Source organism: Cornus florida, unplaced genomic scaffold (assembly GCF_030987335.1).
Source record: "Cornus florida cultivar Cherokee Brave unplaced genomic scaffold, ASM3098733v1 CherokeeBrave_3.0.0_Hap2_Chr02, whole genome shotgun sequence".
Classification (NCBI taxonomy): domain Eukaryota; kingdom Viridiplantae; phylum Streptophyta; class Magnoliopsida; order Cornales; family Cornaceae; genus Cornus; species Cornus florida.
Genome location: NW_026775572.1, coordinates 27376808 through 27395525, shown reverse-complemented (window position 1 = coordinate 27395525; position 18718 = coordinate 27376808). Strand labels below are relative to the sequence as shown.

The 18718-nt window shown below is 34.7% G+C and overlaps 1 protein-coding gene and 1 long non-coding RNA gene across 9 annotated transcripts; both read left to right on the top strand.

Annotated features, from left to right (window-relative positions):
- Positions 1–2917: 2917 nt before the first annotated feature.
- On the top strand, positions 2918–8952 carry LOC132294434 (elongation factor 1-gamma-like). Its single transcript, XM_059792294.1, has 8 exons — positions 2918–3074; positions 3215–3260; positions 4211–4360; positions 4450–4510; positions 4587–4639; positions 4724–4825; positions 7210–7720; positions 8384–8952. Exons 2-8 carry the CDS (start codon positions 3252–3254, stop codon positions 8761–8763), a joined length of 1266 nt encoding a protein of 421 aa, XP_059648277.1. The 5' UTR covers positions 2918–3074; positions 3215–3251; the 3' UTR covers positions 8764–8952.
- A 2102-nt stretch (positions 8953–11054) lies between these two features.
- On the top strand, positions 11055–18718 carry LOC132294433 (uncharacterized). Of its 8 annotated transcripts, none has more exons than XR_009478083.1 (5): positions 11055–11342; positions 13495–13775; positions 17464–17598; positions 17926–18012; positions 18456–18718. It is a non-coding gene; the product is annotated as an uncharacterized LOC132294433 (long non-coding RNA). The 8 variants fall into 8 exon arrangements; XR_009478082.1 differs by having other exon boundaries at positions 17461–17598; XR_009478085.1 differs by having other exon boundaries at positions 11057–11342; positions 17464–17558.

Sequence of the window (18718 nt, the reverse complement as noted above, 5' to 3'; positions counted from 1 at the left end):
TATTTTTTTAAGTTTTGCCATCATGTCTAATAATTTGCTAAAAATCAACCTCATTTGTCCTGGAGTTTGACAAGAATGATTTCTTTTTTTTAATTATTTATTTATTTATTTTCTTCTTCTTTTAAAAACATGTCCGAGAACTTCTCTAAAAGGACAAAGTGTTGGAGCATTATGGCATTAAAAAAACATAGTAAAAAATTATGAAATGTTTAGAAATAGAAAAATACCATACATTTTTATGATAGTACCAAATCTATCATTACTTGATTATCAAATAGTGTTGGATGGACCAAAGGGCCTTTGGTCCAATGGTATAATCTCCCCATCTTCAAAGAAGAGGGGAGGGGTTCGAATCCCGGCATGAGCAAAAAATGTGTGTGTGTTTACTTATCATAAAAAAAAATAAAAAAAAAAAGTCGGTTGAAATCAATTGATATCCAGTGAGAATAATATTGACACGAGTGCTACCAAAAGAAATTATTTTTTAAATTAACATCCATACATCCATATTATTCTTTTGACTTGCAGGTAATGCAAATCATTTACATCCAATAAAATGAATATATTTCAATCTTGACCTTCAAGGCCGCCAATAATATAAATGGTATATTTTGAGGCGTTTGTTTGTTTATTTCTTTTCAACTTTTTTTTTAATTAATTAATTAATTTACTTAACTTATTTTCTCTAAGTTTGTGAAGCTAACATTTACTCGTGATTTATATAATAGATTATTATTATTTGTTTTTAAAATTTTTTATTTTCATATTTGTCTAAAGTTCATTTATAATATAAAATATTTATTTCATCCCGTTTCCCCGTGAAGCTAATATATAAAAGTACAAAAATTGTTGATTGTAACTTTTCTTCACAGTCAGGTACGCTGATAATTGATATAATTATTATGTTTTTTTTGGATAACTATCTTTTTAACACTTTTATTATATTCAATTGGCACTACAGTTTGCGTGGAGAAAGTTTTAATGGACCAGATTAACTCTCCAGGAGTAGATAAATAATACCATCCAGATTAATGAACCTGTCTTGCCTTTGAACAAATTGAACGTGGGTTTGTTTTTTTGTTTTTGTTTTTGGAAGTTAAAAGTTTTGGAAAGTATGAGGGGTTAATTGGTATTTCCCATTTATCAAATATGACTTCCAAGATATTCTTCTATTACTTTCGGCATTATTGTAACGGTAATTTGCTTCCAGAAGATTAAAAAGAAAAAAAATACAATACAAAAATTTGTTTAGTTGATATATATATGTGTGTGTGTGTGTCTGTGTGAAAATTCTGTTTAAAAAAGGAATTATTTCCGATAGTAGTATTTTCTGATTCTCTAAAATTAAATTTATTTTTCATGAGATATTGAAAAATATTTTCACAAAACTAACCAAATAGGTCACTAATTGAATACAATTTATATTAGATTGATATTTCATTTTGAAAGTTTCACTGTTTGAATGATCGAATTGGTCCTTTAAATTTGGGGCAGAAAAAGTTTAGTTCAAAATTTATATTAAATTATCTCCAATTTAAAATTCAAAGTGCATGCATTAGTCATATTACAAGACTAAATCAAAAAATAATAGTCAAAACAATTATATATATTATATGTTCATATAGAAATGTAAGTACAGGAGTGCATACCGTCCATCACCAGTTTCATACTATTCTTGACTAATTTGGAACTGAACCGTTCCCAACAGTTCTTTAAAAATTGAAACTAAAATCAGAATTGTCATGTTCTCTTTACTTTTCTAATACACACACACATATATTGTGGAACAAATTCATTGTCAATTTGATATCAGGCAAGTACAAGTATAAACTTTATACAACATTGGGCAGTAATAGAATAATATCTTACTCCTCAAACAAAGCAACAGGAAATACTGTTTTTAAACAAATTTATTGCAATCAGGGAGATTTTTATTTTTTAATTTGCATAATGAGTAATAAAAAATAGATTATATATGCTTTGAAATTCCATTTGGTTGAATAATAATAATAATCATAAGAAATAAGAAAATAGATTATATAATGCCTTTAAACTTGCATTAGCATTTATAATAATGAATAACTGAACTGTGATTCCAGGTCCTTGGAATCAGACCCAAATTGTCAGTCCACTTCGATTCCTACCGATTTATCGGTGCAACTCTACACTTCTGATAAAATATTTCTCACGACTACTTTTTGTAACACAATTGTATTGTTTTTTTGAGGATTAACTTTGGTGCAACATTAAAATTAGTCTATTGTAATTTGAAGATCACGTTTCAAATCAAGAAAACAATATTTTTATGGAAAGTTAGAATTATATGTATTGTTATTATTATTTTTATAGAAAGTTAGAATTATATATATTATAACTAAATATATTATAATTAAATATATGTAATAGATTTGGTATATTTATATTTATATTTTTTATTTTTATTTTAATTAAGGTAAGTTGGATTGAGAATAGGATTTTATATTTTCTTTTTTTTCCTTTATTTTACTTAACTTAAAGTTGGATTGGGAATAGGATTATATAGATGTCTATATATATGTGTATGAGTTTGTAAAAGGTTAGAAAACTCTATTAACGTACAAAATAGTAGAGAGACTGAAGAAGGTTTTGATAAAAAAAAGGGCTAAAACAAGGAAGAGGAGGTTTAAGTTGTCAATCTGAAAATCAGGCAAGTTCAATTCTAACTCTTTTCCTTTGATTCGTATTCTGTACATATATCTAGATTAATTCCAAGATTTTTATATTTAACTCTGAGCTAGCCCATTTTCTGCATCCATGTCCCTATTGTCCATAGTCTGGTCAAGGTTGCTTCGAACCATACAAGCCCAATTTCAAACTTTTAAAGCCATAACCCCAAGTGGCCGAGGCCAATATCAGTTCGGGTCATTTAAACCCAAAAGTAAAAAAATACAGATCCGATTCGTCAAGGCATGTACCTTTTTGGCCACTCGCTCACAAAAACCCTAGCCTTGCTTCACTCATCTTTCTCTTCCTCTCTCTAGCTAACACTCACCACGCCACGTTCCTGCTTCACGGAGAACGCTCGTACTCTTGAGGTTTTTTTTCTCTACATATAACTATATATCTATACATATGAACATCAGCACACGATATAACTTAAGTTCTTCATAAATTCTCAATATTATATCGATTTGTTTTAACATGTTCGTATTTGTGTTTTTGTGATTGTGTTCAGATCTGAATCAAAAGGCGAACGTTTTCTCCGTTAAACAATGGCTCTAGTGAGTTGTTCATTATGTGCCTATTGATATTACCGTTTTGTAGTTAGATTTATGTACTGTGTCTATACACTACCATGATTTGATTTAGTAGATTGAATTGAGGTCTGTTTGGAAGATTTTCGAGTTTGGTGGTTCATTCAATTTTTGTATAGCTTGTTAGTGTGAAAAACGTAACCATGAATGTATTTATGAAGGAATTGGTTTATTTCATCATCTTTCTCTGTGATTATTTTTTATGTTTTGTTGACATTTCGTCTAAATGGTTCCTTTCGAGGCAATCGATTTCTACTCAAAATCTCTTACTTAAATTTGACTTGATTTTGATGAATCGATCTAACTGGTGTTATTTTTTTTTGGTAAATAATTTGATAGATTTAATAAATCCTTCGAAGAGGCCAAGAAAACAACAATATCCTCAATGAAGAGGGATCTAGTAAGGAGAACTTGTCAAGAATTTGATTTGATTTCTTTATGCCTCTTCAAGCTCTATGTTTGAATTACCCTGACTTTGTCATGAGCCTAACTGGGGTTTTTCAGCAATAGTGTTTAGAGCTTAAGCTTAAGCTTGGCTTGTTTAATTCATATGATTTTATTAATGAGCGTACTGAAGTCTTGAAGGATAAACTTGAGTCACGAATGTGAAATTGAGACGGATATTGAGTATGGGTTGCAATATTATTGCTACCTAGAGTGCAACTGTAAACTGTATATTAAAGGAACATTTTCGATATGACTCCGAGATTAACAAGCCCTCTTGTTTCATCAACCAGTATATTTTCAAACATGACTATCAAGTTTTTGCAAGCGTCTTTATTGGAAAGTTAATTATGTTTTGGTTCCATTTGAGCAAAGGATTTTATGTTCAGTGGACTCTCTAGCATGCTATAATCAAATGAATGACCATTTGGTGGTCTTCCTTTAGTAATATATGTATTTTATGTATTTTGTAGGTTTTGCATGCGGGGAAGGGAAACAAAAATGGTTTCAAGGGGCTTATTGCTGCAGAGTACAGTGGTGTCAGTGTTGAGCTGGCACCGAATTTTGAGTTGGGTGTGACGAATAAAACCCCCGAGTTCCTTAAGATGAATCCTATTGGGAAGGTATGCTTGTACATACAGAGAAATTATTTTGAGCTACCAGATGTTATGTTTTATTTAGGTTATTTAATAGTTTTGTTATTGATGTCTAGATTCCTGTATTGGAAACTCCTGATGGTCCCATTTTTGAGAGCAATGCTATAGCACGTTATGGTGAGATTATATTTTGGCTTCTCTTTCTCTTTTGACCGTAAGAGTGATGCTTATGACGTTGTATTGGTTGCTACAGTTTCTCACTTGAAGCCTAACAATCCCCTAAATGGTTCTTCACAAATAGAATGTGTAAGAACTTCTGCCTTCCTTGATGTATATTTCTCCTTTGAGTATCATTTATGCTTATGCTATTGTTTGTTTTCGTAATTTTAGGCCCATGTTGAGCAGTGGATTGACTTTGCATCATTAGAGATAGATGTCAATATTTTGAAGTGGTTTTATCCAAGAATGGGACTTGGTGTTTACCTTCCCCCGGTTAGTTATTTCTTCTGTTTTTTCTTGTTTTATCATTTTTGCTATTTTTTTGATTCATACAATCGATGTTTGAACGTGGCATGGAATTGAACTGTATCACTATGATCAAGTGTTCTATGTAGCTAGAAATGTTTTCATTTAGTACATATCAAAATTGGAATAAATCTATCATTTCACATCATTCTAAATTACTCCTGTATGACTACCATATGATTATATATATAGTACACTCTGTTGGGAAGCCAGTTTTTGGGGAGGACAAAAATGAGAAGAGAGATGATGAAAAGAAAGTTGTTTTCTGGTACTAAAGAATGGAGATATTTTTATTCTTCTTAGTTATTGACAGTATTGCTCTTCCATTTTGCAAAATGTCGTGGATGGGAATTTCAAAGAAACTCTTCACTGTTATAGTTTCTCATGTACTTCTAGATACACTTATGAAAGAAATTAAAACAGTAAGGATTATCTTTTCAACTCTCCTTATCTTCTACTTATTTTTGTTCAAGCCAAATAGAAGATGAATTTTTTATTTGATTCTTTCCATTTTTCTCCAACTCACTCCATTTAAACATGGTTGCTGTTTGATAAAACTGAAAATTGACCTTGTGAAGATTTGAAGTGTTGAATATATTATATTTAATTTCTACTGAGGATATAATTTGTCTGGTTTAATAAAAACATTAAGGCCGAGGTGAGTTTTGGGACGTTCTGGCTGGGTCACGAAGTTTGGTAGAGTGTTTGAGCTTGGTTTGCGTTTTGATGAGTTCTGCCTAGCCAAGCTTGCTTGAGCTGGGCTTACCATTTTTCATCAAAGCTCAGGCTCGGCTCAGCTCAGCTCGAGCTTGGTTTTTAAAAAAATCTACACAGTTAGTTTACACATTTTTTGTTTAATGTGGAAGAAAATTATAAACTCAAAGATGATGCATTTAGACATATTTTGAATATAAATATAAATATATAGAGATATATTTTAACATAGCCATTGGAAATCGCCACTGCTGTCTTCGATCTACGATCTTTCTGTTACAATTTTGTACAAGAGAACGGTCTACTCGAGCTTGGTTTTTTAAAAAATCTACGCAATTAGTTTACACATTTTTTGTTTAATGTGGAAGAAAATTATAAACTCAAAGATGATGCATTTAGAGATATTTTGAATATAAATATAAATATATAGAGATATATTTTAACATAGCCATTGGAAATCGCCACCGCTGCCTTTGATCTACGATCTTTCTGTTACAATTTTGTACAAGAGAACGGTCTACACAGAGATAGTTCAAAAAAACGACTGATCTTTGATTTGAACAGTAAGAGAGAGAGAGTGAGAGTGTAGTCTGCAACAATGAACGATCAGAGATATAAAAATGTTGTTCAGATCAGGAGAGAGAATAAGAAATGATAGGAGAGATCAGTGAGAGAGCTAGGGTTTGGGAATGGACGAGGGAGAGCAAAAGCGAATTAGATAGATCAACGTTTGATGGTAGAATCTAGAAGGACAACTTACCCCGTTGAAAGACTGTTTGGTTATGAGGAAATAAAATGAATTGTTTGGATGTGAGGATATAATGTAGACGGTTGTGTTTTAATGATGTGGCCTAATGGGCCTAAAAATCTGGGGCTATCTCTTTCGAATCCCCTCCCTCCTTGAGTATCTCATTTGAACTTTGAGATCTGTTCACTAACGCAAACCAGGCTTCTAAAACGAGCTCTGTTCACGAACACAAACCAGCCGAGCCTAGCATTGTTTGAGCTTGTGTCTCATTTAATAAACGAGCTCGAGCTTGTTCCGCTTACTAAGCAAACAAACATGAGCTGAGCTCGAGTTGTTCACAAATAGCTCGGTTCATTGGCATCTCAAAATCGGCGTATTTAATGACAAGTTATAAGTGATGCTATATTCACTTAAAATGTTGATTCCGTTTAAGTTAAGTTACTTTTTTACTTTTTTATTGCAAAATCACTTTACATGTTCGTTTTTAAGTGGTAAATTTGTTTATCAAACAACATTGTAGTTCTGGGATCATATGAGATGATATTCTAACTTTTTAGTACAAAGAGGTTATGATTATATTCTTGCAAATGGAGTTGTGGGGATGGATCTTTGCTGCCAGTGTTTTGGGTGTAATATTGAGGATCTCCATTTCAATTGGTTATCCAAAATGCATCCTATTATATTGGAAACAATGATGATCTCCTTTACTTAGAGATCTGTGTAATCAGCGTGAAGAAAAAATACAGACAGTTCATGACATTATTTTGCACAAGACATTATCATCCAACTCAACTTAGTTTGAAGTTTCGTACATAAATGCACTTTTGTTTGTTTTGCTTTGAACTAGTTCCTTTTCATTTTAAATTGTACTCATTGTTTCTGCGTGAAGGCTGAGGAAGCTGCAATTTCTGCGCTTAAGAGATCTCTTGGGGCATTGAACACACATCTTGCTTCCAATACTTACCTGGTTGGGCATGCTGTGACATTGGCTGACATTATCATGACATGTAACTTGTTAATGGGATTCAGTCGGATCATGACTAAGAGCTTCACTTCGGAGTTCCCTCACGTCGAGAGATACTTCTGGACCATGGTCAATCAACAAAAGTTTAGTAAGATATTGGGGGAGGTAAAGCAGGCAGAAACAGTTCCTCCTGTTCCTGCTGCAAAAAAACCTTCTCGGCCAAAAGAAGCTGCTAAATCAAAGCCTAAGGATGAACCAAAGAAAGAAGTCAAGGAGCCAGCAAAGCCCAAAGTAGAAGCTGTTGAGGAAGAAGAGGCACCAAAGCCGAAACCTAGGAATCCCCTTGATTTGCTGCCACCGAGTAAGATGATACTGGATGAGTGGAAAAGGCTCTACTCAAATACAAAGACCAACTTCCGTGAGGTTGCAATAAAAGGTATTTCCTATCCATTTCAATTATATTCTAGTAATCTCTTTAGGTAGTGCACCTTCACTTCCCAAGTATGAAATAGGATGCTAGTCTTGTCACAAGTATGAAATTCACTAAACATTCATATCTGGCACATGACGAGGTCAATTTTAAGTCAAGGAAACTAGTACTGAGAGAATCCCCTTGTAAATACATAAACCAATTTCCGGAAGCTAAAACCCAAAAAACAAGCCATGGATATCCAATAGAACAATAAAAGAACAATAGATGGCAAAAAGGAGCAGGCAACATTTGCATCTTCTATGATATTAAGACTAAAAATAGGAATATGATAGCCCTGCTAAGAACCGAAAATGATGAGCCTGGTTCACCAGTCACCACTGCCACTGTAAGAGAGGAAGTCAAATGGATTCCAGGCAGCTACACAACAAATGCATCAGAACATTTACCAGCTAGTGGATAAAGCTAAACAAAGAAAATGCGAAAATTTTATGCTAATTTCCCGAATGTCAAGCGAATTTCATACTTGGGTAAATTGCATCCTATTTGTTGCACATTGATATATACAGAGAATTATTGTCACCTGTTGTTTTTCACCTTTACATGCTAATATTGTGATGGGATTAGTAGTCTTTAATATTCTTGTCTTGTGCCGTCTGGTCGTTGCAGGTTTCTGGGACATGTATGACCCCGAGGGATACTCTCTCTGGTTTTGTGATTACAAGTATAATGAAGAGAATACTGTCTCCTTCGTAACTCTGAACAAGGTAGGTGGATTTCTTCAACGTATGGATCTGGCCCGCAAGTATGCCTTTGGGAAGATGCTGGTGATCGGCTCAGAACCCCCATACAAGGTGAAGGGGTTGTGGCTGTTTCGTGGCCCAGAAATTCCTCAGTTTGTACTTGATGAGTGCTACGACATGGAGCTCTACGATTGGAAGAAAGTTGACATCTCAGATGAAGCCCAGAAAGAACGTGTCAGCCAAATGATTGAAGATCAGGAGCCTTTTGAAGGGGAGGCACTTTTGGACGCTAAGTGCTTCAAGTGATGATAATCTCATCACAACAAATGGTTGTGCTCTTTATCATATATTCTTGTGTTTTTAGTAGCAGAGTTTGTTCCTGTTTCAAACAGATGAAACATAGCTTTTGTGTTTCAGATGCACATCACAATCCTTTTTTTGGCCATCTTATTTATTATATTATAGACATAGCATAAGTCTTATTGTTAAGTGTCATTATATCATCTTTTCTGTCATCTCATTGTGTATTATGTTCTTCAGTCACCTGATTTGGTATGAGAAATTTTTGGTAATCTCATTGTTTTGATTGGTATGGCATATTATGATTCCTCACCTCAGAACCAAGGTTTTTGATAAGGTCTGAAAAGAAAATGAGTGATAATTAATCTGCTGAATCCGTTGAATGAATTTTTTTGGTACTAGTGTATATTTCTATATGCATGTGTCTGTCTCTTAAGTTCCTAAACCGGTAAGAAAAGACATTTTGTTTCCGAACCCTTCTAGAAGTGAAGTTCGAACACTTCCAGAAGTGTTTGACTGTTTGGTTTGGTATGGTCGTTAATGGTTATATAGCGGTATATTGCATTCATACATGAGTGGGTGATCGTTGCCACAAGTGCCCTTGGTAGTGTCGGTTTTTGGTCTAGATTTCTACATATTGGTCGAAGAGTAAACATGGGATCTGTAATAACCCTGTTGCCCGCCCAATTATTGTGGCACAGTCGTTGACAGCAGTGCCATCCGCTATAGCAAATTTAGTTGCACAAGTCACAATGGGTGTAAGAGACAACTAGAGCTCTGGGACATTATCACGACCCTAGTGCTGGAGGGGTAAGGATGTAATTAACAAAAGAAAACGACGAACATTCTCAAAAGGAGGTTGAAAAACTAGATGGTTGTTTGGTTGAGTGTCTTTGGCATTGTGAGAAAGGGAGGAACATTCCGCAAAACCAATCACGAGCTGGCAATTTTGTCTATGATACTCTGTTAGGACGGCTTTGAGTGTATTTTAATATGAAAAATTATTATATGATCAAATGATCATCTCGGCCGATCACTATATTTATTTACGTGTTAATTAATAATTAGCTTAGAATCATGTAATAATTTCTCTAATCATTGGCTTTACCCGATAGAACTCGTCCGGGCTCTAGCTATCCTGAGGGAAACTTCGGAGGGAACCAGCTACTAGACGGTTCGATTAGTCTTTCGCCCCTATACCCAAGTCAGACGAACGATCCTTGTTACGACTTCTCCTTCCTCTAAATGATAAGGTTCAGTGGACTTCTCGCGACGTCACCGGTAGCGAACCGCCCACGACACCGCGATCCGAACACTTCACCGGACCATTCAATCGGTAGGAGCGATGGGCGGTGTGTACAAAGGGCAGGGACGTAGTCAACGTGAGCTGATGACTCGCGCGACGCCAGCACCGCATGAGCCGTAAGGTCAAGGCGGGCATGACTGTCGTACAAAACGCTTCTACGTGGGCAGATAGAGGGACGAGCCCCCATGCCCGCAATGTGTTCCGCACCCGAGAGAACAAGTGCACGCCCATGAGCCATGCTCCGCGACAACCACGTCACATGGATCACAGGTGACTGCGAATGGCTCATTAAATCAGTTATAGTTTGTTTCATGTTACCTGCTACTCGGATAACCGTAGTAATTCTAGAGCTAATACGTGCAACAAACCCCGACTTCTTCGATTTGGAGGTCCCACGAGTTAGTTTTGGCCCATTATGACTCCTCGCCCGTACGCTCAAGCACCCCCGCGTGCACGTGGGCATCGTATGCTAAAAAATGAAGTTTGGAGTTTGGGTTCGGAAATTTTATGCGAGCTTCTTAGAAGCCTAAGAAGTGTTTTGCTCGAGACGGATTTCGATTTGGAGGTTCCCCGAGTTAATTTTGCCCATTATGACTCCTCGCCCACAAGCTCGTGCACCCCGACGTGTAATAAATGTAGAGTTGGATTAAAATGTAATAAATGTAGAGTTGGATTAGAAGTGTTTAAAATATGTATGATTACTTATAAAATATAATTTTCAATTAGTTATAAGAAAAATATATGACTAATTAATTTTTATTTTCACTCATTTTTATAATGTTTTGGATTATTAATTATGAGGATATTCTATATTTTTTATAATCAAAATTATGCAGATGATGCGAGCCGAATTAAACCCAAATTAGGTAGAAGTTGTTTGACAAGTCTCTTATATATATATATATATATATTTTTTTTTTTTCACTACTCAATCTCAAATCCAACCTATTAACCTACCGCGACCAAACGTGCCATTGGGCTTTCCCACCCACACAATAGTCACTAGACTCGTTGTCGTTCAAAGACTTGAACGAAGGTGAGAGAGAAAAATATAAGGCAAACCTACACAAATAGTTGAAACTTGAAACCCGTGGCTTCTTTCTTGTTATCGACTCGGTAGCGTAGTTTTGTTGACAAAAAAAAAAAAACCAAAGAGCGGTATTTTCGGGGAGGGAGTTTTAGAGAGAGGGAGTTTAGAGAGAGATGACTGAGATCTCAGGTCTGGTATCGCTGCGCTTCCTACTACTATTCTCCTCAATTTCTCTACAATTCCTTACAGGTTCGTTTCTCAGATCTCTACCAATCTTTTCCACCGTTGTATACATGCATTGCAATCAAATTGACATTGATCTTGCGACTTTAATTTGAGGACTTTAATTTCCTTGATGGATCTGTTTGGATTGTTTGTGTGTTCATATTGAATTAGTTTTTGTTCCTATTTGTCTTTAAATAGCATGTGAATTTGTTTTATTTGTTCTTTTCATTTAATAAAATTTGATTTCTTTTGTCAAATATTATTGGGCGCGTTATTGTTTAGGTTTTAGATTGATCTTAGTATTTTACATTTTTCAATCTGATATTTAATTAGTCACGAAAATAATGAAAAAAAGCAGAAACTAGGAGGAATCTTGATTCACATCTACAAGTGTAGGGTGCTTGCCATTTGACCCAAAAGCTTAAGCTGCTACCCGCTCTGGTAAGCCTAAGACCTTCCCCATCCGGATCCTATGTGGGACAAGAACCCTCTATCATTCTCTCGCATCTGAACTCGACGAACCACCCTACTTGCTGGTTTCCTCTAACGGTAGGAGGACCTGGGTGGTAGTGCTTGACATGAAACCTGATCAAGGATTGAGCCTATTCTAATACCACTTGTGACGGGCCAGGCGGTTGCCATATGACCCAAAAGTTTTAGTTTTTTTGGTAGTGCTGCATACAGGCCCTTATAAGGCCAAGACCGTCCCCATGATGCGAGAAAAGAACCCTCTAACACCAAGTCATATGTCATCTATACATAGCAATTTGAAAATAACTAAAATTAACTGATTGCAACTTAGTGTAATCACTAATAGCTTTCTAGTGTTTCAAATTTTCAATAGACGATGCATTAATTATGTTAGTTTTTGCAAGAACTAATGGGCACAAATTATGCTATGGATGTGGCAACAAATAGAATGGCATATATAACCATAGAGAGAGGGAAAAAGATGTCTATAAGTTTTTCATAGTATGTCACGTTGACGTGCTACTTATCTTTATAAAAAAAGTAAACAAATAAAATTTTTTGTGAATGCACACACAAAAACACGCACACACAGTCAAGCACGTCATGCATGTGTATATTTAAATGTGGTTTTATGTACTTGCATCATTTATGTTCATGTGTATATTGAAATGAGTATATGAGGTGTAAGCTAACACTATTCTATTTAGACATCAATGTATTAATTTTTTGTATTTTAATTTTTAATCGGGAGATGGTTTATCAATATGCAACGATAACCAATAATTGCACTAGTTGAATGAGATGGTCCTTTTCTGGGCAATGCTAGGTGAAAGGGAAGACCAAAACTAACATGGCTTGAGATGGTTAGGCAATAAATGATATCATGTGGTTTAACTGAGGTAATGGCCTTAAGCGTGAGACAATGACGAAACAAAATTTGTGTAGCTGACCACAAACAGTTGACAAAAGGCTTTGTTGTGGTGAGTTGGTTTAAATTCTAATATGGACTTATGAGTTTCCCATCTATACTTCATGGTATTGCTCTTGGTAAAGCAACTGTTTGGGAGAAATTCACATAATATCGTCATTCTCTCTCTTTTCTCTTTTTGTTTGTTTATAATATTTTCTTATGATAATCTCATATATCATTGCTTTGACAGGCATCCATTAATATCAATTATAATTCGCATAATCTCATTATCAGAATTTCAATATTAAAAAGCATTTAGCATTGGTAATTATTTTGAACTTGGGAATGATATGAGACGATTCATGAGTGATCAGCAATAACATAATTGAATTGTATATTGCAGGACTCATGCAAATATTACAAATTTGACTATCATTTTGAGTCTTTAAGTTGTAAAAAGTTCAAGTATGTGTCAAAAGCATTGACATATCTATTTTGTGCAATATTATCTGGTTGCAAGTGTTTATTTTTTCAACATCAAATAGGTGGATAATGTCTGGCTATATTGACTTTATGCAATGACATTGAACAACACTAAAAATTTAACTGGGCAGTTCTGCTTCGTTATAGTTAAAAAATAATGAACTGCTATTGGTCTTAGTTGTACTTGGTTTTGGTTTTTCTTTGAAAACAGTGCTTGACATGCTAAAAAATGGCAGACTTATGTCCAAAAAGTTTTTTAAATTTCTCTCCTTTTGTAATCTAGTTGGTTTCTCTGACATTTTGTCTTTTCAGGCTTCTCAAATGATTCATCAAGTTCCAAAAATGAGAAAAAGGTTGATGCTCCATCTACTTCTAGTAGTGGCACTGCATCCAAGATAATCATCATATGTCTTCTGCTGGTGGCAGTTGTGCTTTTATCATTTTTTCTTTTCAAATTATATCAAAAGAAAAAGCGTGAGGAACAGTATGCCCGTCTTTTAAAGTTGTTTGAAGAGGATGATGAGCTCGAGCTTGAACTTGGCCTTCGGGATTGAGCCTGTCTACCAGATGTAAATCAGTTTGATGTAGTTGAGGTGCGACTACTGACTATTTACGTTTTTCTGTTTACAATAGTTAAAAGCATGAATGATAGGTCATTTCACTTATTAAAAAAAAAAATGAATGATAGGTCATTTCAGATTTGGTAGCGACTTTATTGGATATGTATTTTTCAGTGGTGCTAACCTTATTCAGCTCTGTAAAGTGTGAACTGTTGTTTGCACGAACCCTTTTGTTTCTTTAGAGCTTTATATTTTTGATCAATTGAAAGTGCTATGACAATGACAACACACAATTGCAATAATTTAAGTCTCAAGTTCCTTGACTGCAATTTTTTTTTTCTTCTTGAGTCCACGAATTTTTAAATAAATTTGATCTTTTATACTGGATTGCCAATCTCATATTGATCTAATTTAAAAATGGTCTTAATTTCTCATCATTTCTTGGGGATATGTTGGCTTGTTTCTTTCAGTTTTGGCTGTGTTCTTTTTACATACTGAGGACTCATGTCCATTGTTTTGGCTTTTATCAATAGAAGGTGCATGTAGATTCTTGAATTTAGAGAACGCCACCATTTCCAAGTTTCTAACTAAGGTTCACTTCAAGAATCCCTCAAAATGACTGTCACTGTAGATATTTGTTCTCCATAGTCCATTCAGTTTCGTTGTTTTTTGCATCTCATATTAAAACACCCACCTCTTTTTTAGTTATTTCACATGAAATACTATGCATAATGGAGAAGTTGAAATGTAATAGATAAATTGAAATATCAGTCATGATGATTTTACTAGTATTCCCTGGGGACAAGTTTGTGTGCGTGTGCTTTTCAAATCAGGAATATGATTTGAATACAATGTCTGGACAATGTTCTTATTCTCTTGCTGGATTCCAGGGTTGGAATTTAGAGTCGGGACCAGCATTTAAATATCAGCTTAATTTGATTTTTCATTGTGATGTTAGTTTATAAAAAATTGCTCAAATGAGCACTTAAATTAAGGAATATTTGAAGTTTAGTAGAACAGGTAGAAAATCATGCAAAGAAGGTGCTCATGTCAATATTACAAGGGGCTGTGTAACAAAAGGTTGTCTTCAACTGAAAAAAGAATAACCTAAATACAGAATTCTTAGCCAAAACATCTAAGGACACTGTTCAAGTATTTATTAAGTTCTAATGGCACAGTATTAAAAAATGAAGCTGCTCCTATAAAACAATAGAAACCTCACTCCTGCTTGTAGTTACTTCTATACAAACAGATAAATTTAGAAATTGTTTCCATCAGATCACGCCTTCTTGGAGAAGGTAGACAAAATTTAGGCTACCATATCATACCTAAATTAGGTGTTGTAGTTTATTTACTTTCACCAAAACAATGAAGAAACAGCTTTAAAGAAGATAGCTTGATGGTCGAAGAAGAAGAACTAGAAGCACAGGTGATGTAGCATCCTTTATGAAGTTTGAACTGTGGTGATTGTTGCATGCTGATAACATAGTATTGATGAAACTAAATTGGTGAGGGGAAGTCTAAACACAGGAAGAACATTGAGTTTGATGAAAACCCTGATTTCACAAGGGGATATTTAGGTGACAAAACGAGAAACTCAGATATTCTTTTGCATTTATCCCAAATTTGAGTTCTGTTTAAAAATTTGTTTGATTAACTAATATTTAAAAACTGTTCTATGAAAATGGAGTTAAAAAAGGTCCACTTTAACAGAATAATCTTCTCTTAGAACAATTTCTATTTTCAGATTTTGAGAACTCAAGGAAAAGGCTTTGAAAAATTTGAGGTACAAGTGCTTTTGTGTACTAAACCGTGAAAGAAGATCTTGCCTCACGAAGTGGCTTGATAGGTTAGAAGGATGAAGTATGAAGGGTTAAGTGAACTTGATCTTGGTTTACTATTCATTCAAATGCTATTTCAAGTGAGATGCTGAAGTTTTCGATGAAGTTTTCTTATTACTTTGGCAGGATGTAGACCCATTCTCTTGATACAAACTTGAATGTATAACCGGTGAAGTGTTTTTTGGCATAACATACGAAAAGTTTGTGTTTTCACTATTATGATAGTTATAAGGTTGATTGCATTTATGCTTGTCCCACTGTTCCATTCACTTTTGGCCTCTCATATTGAAAAAGTAAAATTCTTAGTTGGGACAGTGTTTTTTTATGGTGCTTTAATACTAATATGTGCCGTGGGGAATTCTTTCTCTGGAACCACTATCCCAGATTTTCTTAATAGAGAATTGTAATACACATGTTTTTTGGCCAAAATGGTAGTGATTTATAATGAAAGAGAGAGATGGAGAATAGAGGGAAGAAGAAGAAATTTGGGGAAGAACCTTAATCAATAATTGAAATCAATCATGGAAAGTAACATCGGAGTTTGCATATAGTAATTAGATTTTCCCTTCATCAGCCTGTTGACCTTATTATTCCCTCATCTTTATTTTGAAAATCATAAACTTAGGGATCAAGAGTTTTTTATTTATTAAGTATTGTAGGGATCAAGAGTTCAATGAAGGAGATTTTGTTCTGGTATGTGTACTGTCAGAGTGTTATTCTAAAATCTCTTTCAAAAAACTGCATGCCCTAGCCATTGAACCTTATCATATCTTTGTAAGCTAGTAGGCAATGCATAATTAATTTACATACTATTAGATATGGGGATTAGTCTACTTTCAATGTGGAGGATTTGTCACCTTATTTCCCATCTGGTGTGTCCATAAGTGGAACTGCTTCATCGATCATCAGCACTAGTGCCTACTCATCCACCATTCTAGGTTGCGCAACCTAGAGATCAGATTATAAATGTCCTTGATAGCCTAATCACTGCTTTGCCACAATGGTACTCTTGGCATTGTTGTCTACTTCATGCATAGACAAATCGGCAAGGCTTTTTTCATATAATTATTTTTAGGGTTTTGAATTTATTTGGTATTTTTCCCTTAAGTTTCATGTTTTAGTTTGTTTCCCTTATTTGGTTGTCTATGATCTGATTTCTAGGTTGTGCCTAGAACGGTGGATGAGGCCGTTGCCTAGTTCAGCTATAGAATGCTTGAACATCAGTGCCACTGGCCCAATTTCAAGTCTTAGAGCATCCACTTTGTTAAATATCAAAAGTTAGGTCTGTCTCGAGTCCTTCCTCTTCAGGACCCTGCTGTGGCGGGATCAGAACTGGGTAAAGTCGCTTTTTGGTTTGTTGTCTATAACACCCTTTTATGTGAGAGAATTAATCAGACTTGATTTGAGGGTTATTGTAAATTTTAGATATTGTTCTGCTCCATTATTTTTTGTCTCACCCCTAATCGTGCTTTCCTCTTGTCCTCTCTCTCTCTCTCTCTCTCATATTCTCCCTGTCACTTTAGGCGATGGGTTTTGAACTTTGGCATCTATTTATGGGTTTTGAACTAGGGCATGTTTTTGTTTGATAGATTTGCAATTTTTTTCTGTTTTTGGTATAAAAAAAATTTCTAATTAGCTTAAGAAAATGAAAAAACAAACATATCACTGAGATTGAACTTGTCATGCTGTTTTGTAATAAGTTATTGGCTACTTTTTTCTGAATTCAAATTTACATTAATTAAATGTGTTGTGGGGCTCCAAAACTTTGAATTTATGAATGTTAAGCTGTTTCTAGTATCCACTCCAAGCTTTTTGCCACTGCTCTTAGATGTGGAACTTTAAAGATTATATCTATTGAAACTAACTGTTCGTATTAGTAGGAGAGGGTGACCATTTCAATTGCTGATCAAGGGATGCCCAACAAGAGCTATTTTCTGTATGGATGAAAGTATGATTCGGATGACACTTCAACTTGGTACAAGTGTACATGTTTAAGCTTTGAGATATTACCAACGGTTAATACATGAGAGTGTCTTTTGGTTGATTTATTGACCTTGAGTGAGGAGCTATGTGCTTATTTACTTCTCAAAAAAAAAACAAAAATTTGAGTGAGGAGCTATGTGGTTCTAGATGACGATGTGGGTTGATGTAGGAAAGAAAAGACCAATCAACCAAAGTATAGTTTTAAGGACTTGTTAGCAGATTTAATTGGATCGGATAAACCTAAGCTAGCTTTAATAGGGAACTAGGTTATAGTATAATTAAGGCTTCCTAATCAAGTTGTTGTGCACATTACAACATTACTTAATTAATATGCCTGTATTTTTATTGATTTTGGACAGGAACAATCTTCACAAGTCTTAAAAGGAACAGAAATGCTAAGTCCACTAAAGAGCACAATGTCATTCTCTTATGAAACCGAGGACAAGGTAAGCTCGGAACTAATTCATGAGGGTCGAAGTATTTAAGAAGGCATTGATATATTCACATTCTTATATGATAAGACAAGGTAACCTCGGACCAATTCAGGATGGACAAAGTAATTATAGAAGGCATGGAACTTTACATAGTTATATGAAGATGATTTGTGCAGTGTAGGCTGTGTGTGTGAGTTTCCCAACTAGGAAAAAAAAAAAAAAAAGATGATTTGTACAGTGTACTAATATAAGAGCTTATTGGACGTTTCTTTGATGAGCTAGTGCTGCTGACTTTGGATATACTCTATATAGGTGATATGAGATTTTCTGTGATCTTGAGTTCTATGTTTTTTTCCAAATGAACTCGTATATTGTTGCCCGATTGTTCTTTATAGTTTCGCTTTAATCATTTTGATGATGATGTATGTAATGTTGTCTTTGGGCTTCCTGTGCAGGTATAATTGGCAATTCGTTGTTTTGAAGCTACTTCAAATGGTCACCACGCGTTATAATGTAATTCTCATATGATGAGATTAACATTGTTCAATTGTAATTGTATCAGTTGTAATTATTGGGTCAGACCGGGTTTCCTGTAATTTGAATTTTGGCCATGCATGGTAGATAAGAAACGGATGTATGAAATGTTTGGCAAGTTTCAGTATGCAGTTTTTGTGAAGGTGTCTTGTGATATTGATGCACGTGTTTTGAGTAATACAAA

Coding starts and splice junctions, on each gene's coding strand:
- LOC132294434 (XM_059792294.1), top strand. Junction 4,511..4,586: donor CAATGCTATAGCACGTTATG/GTGAGATTATAT, acceptor TGGTTGCTACAG/TTTCTCACTTGAAGCCTAAC. Junction 4,640..4,723: donor GTTCTTCACAAATAGAATGT/GTAAGAACTTCT, acceptor TCGTAATTTTAG/GCCCATGTTGAGCAGTGGAT.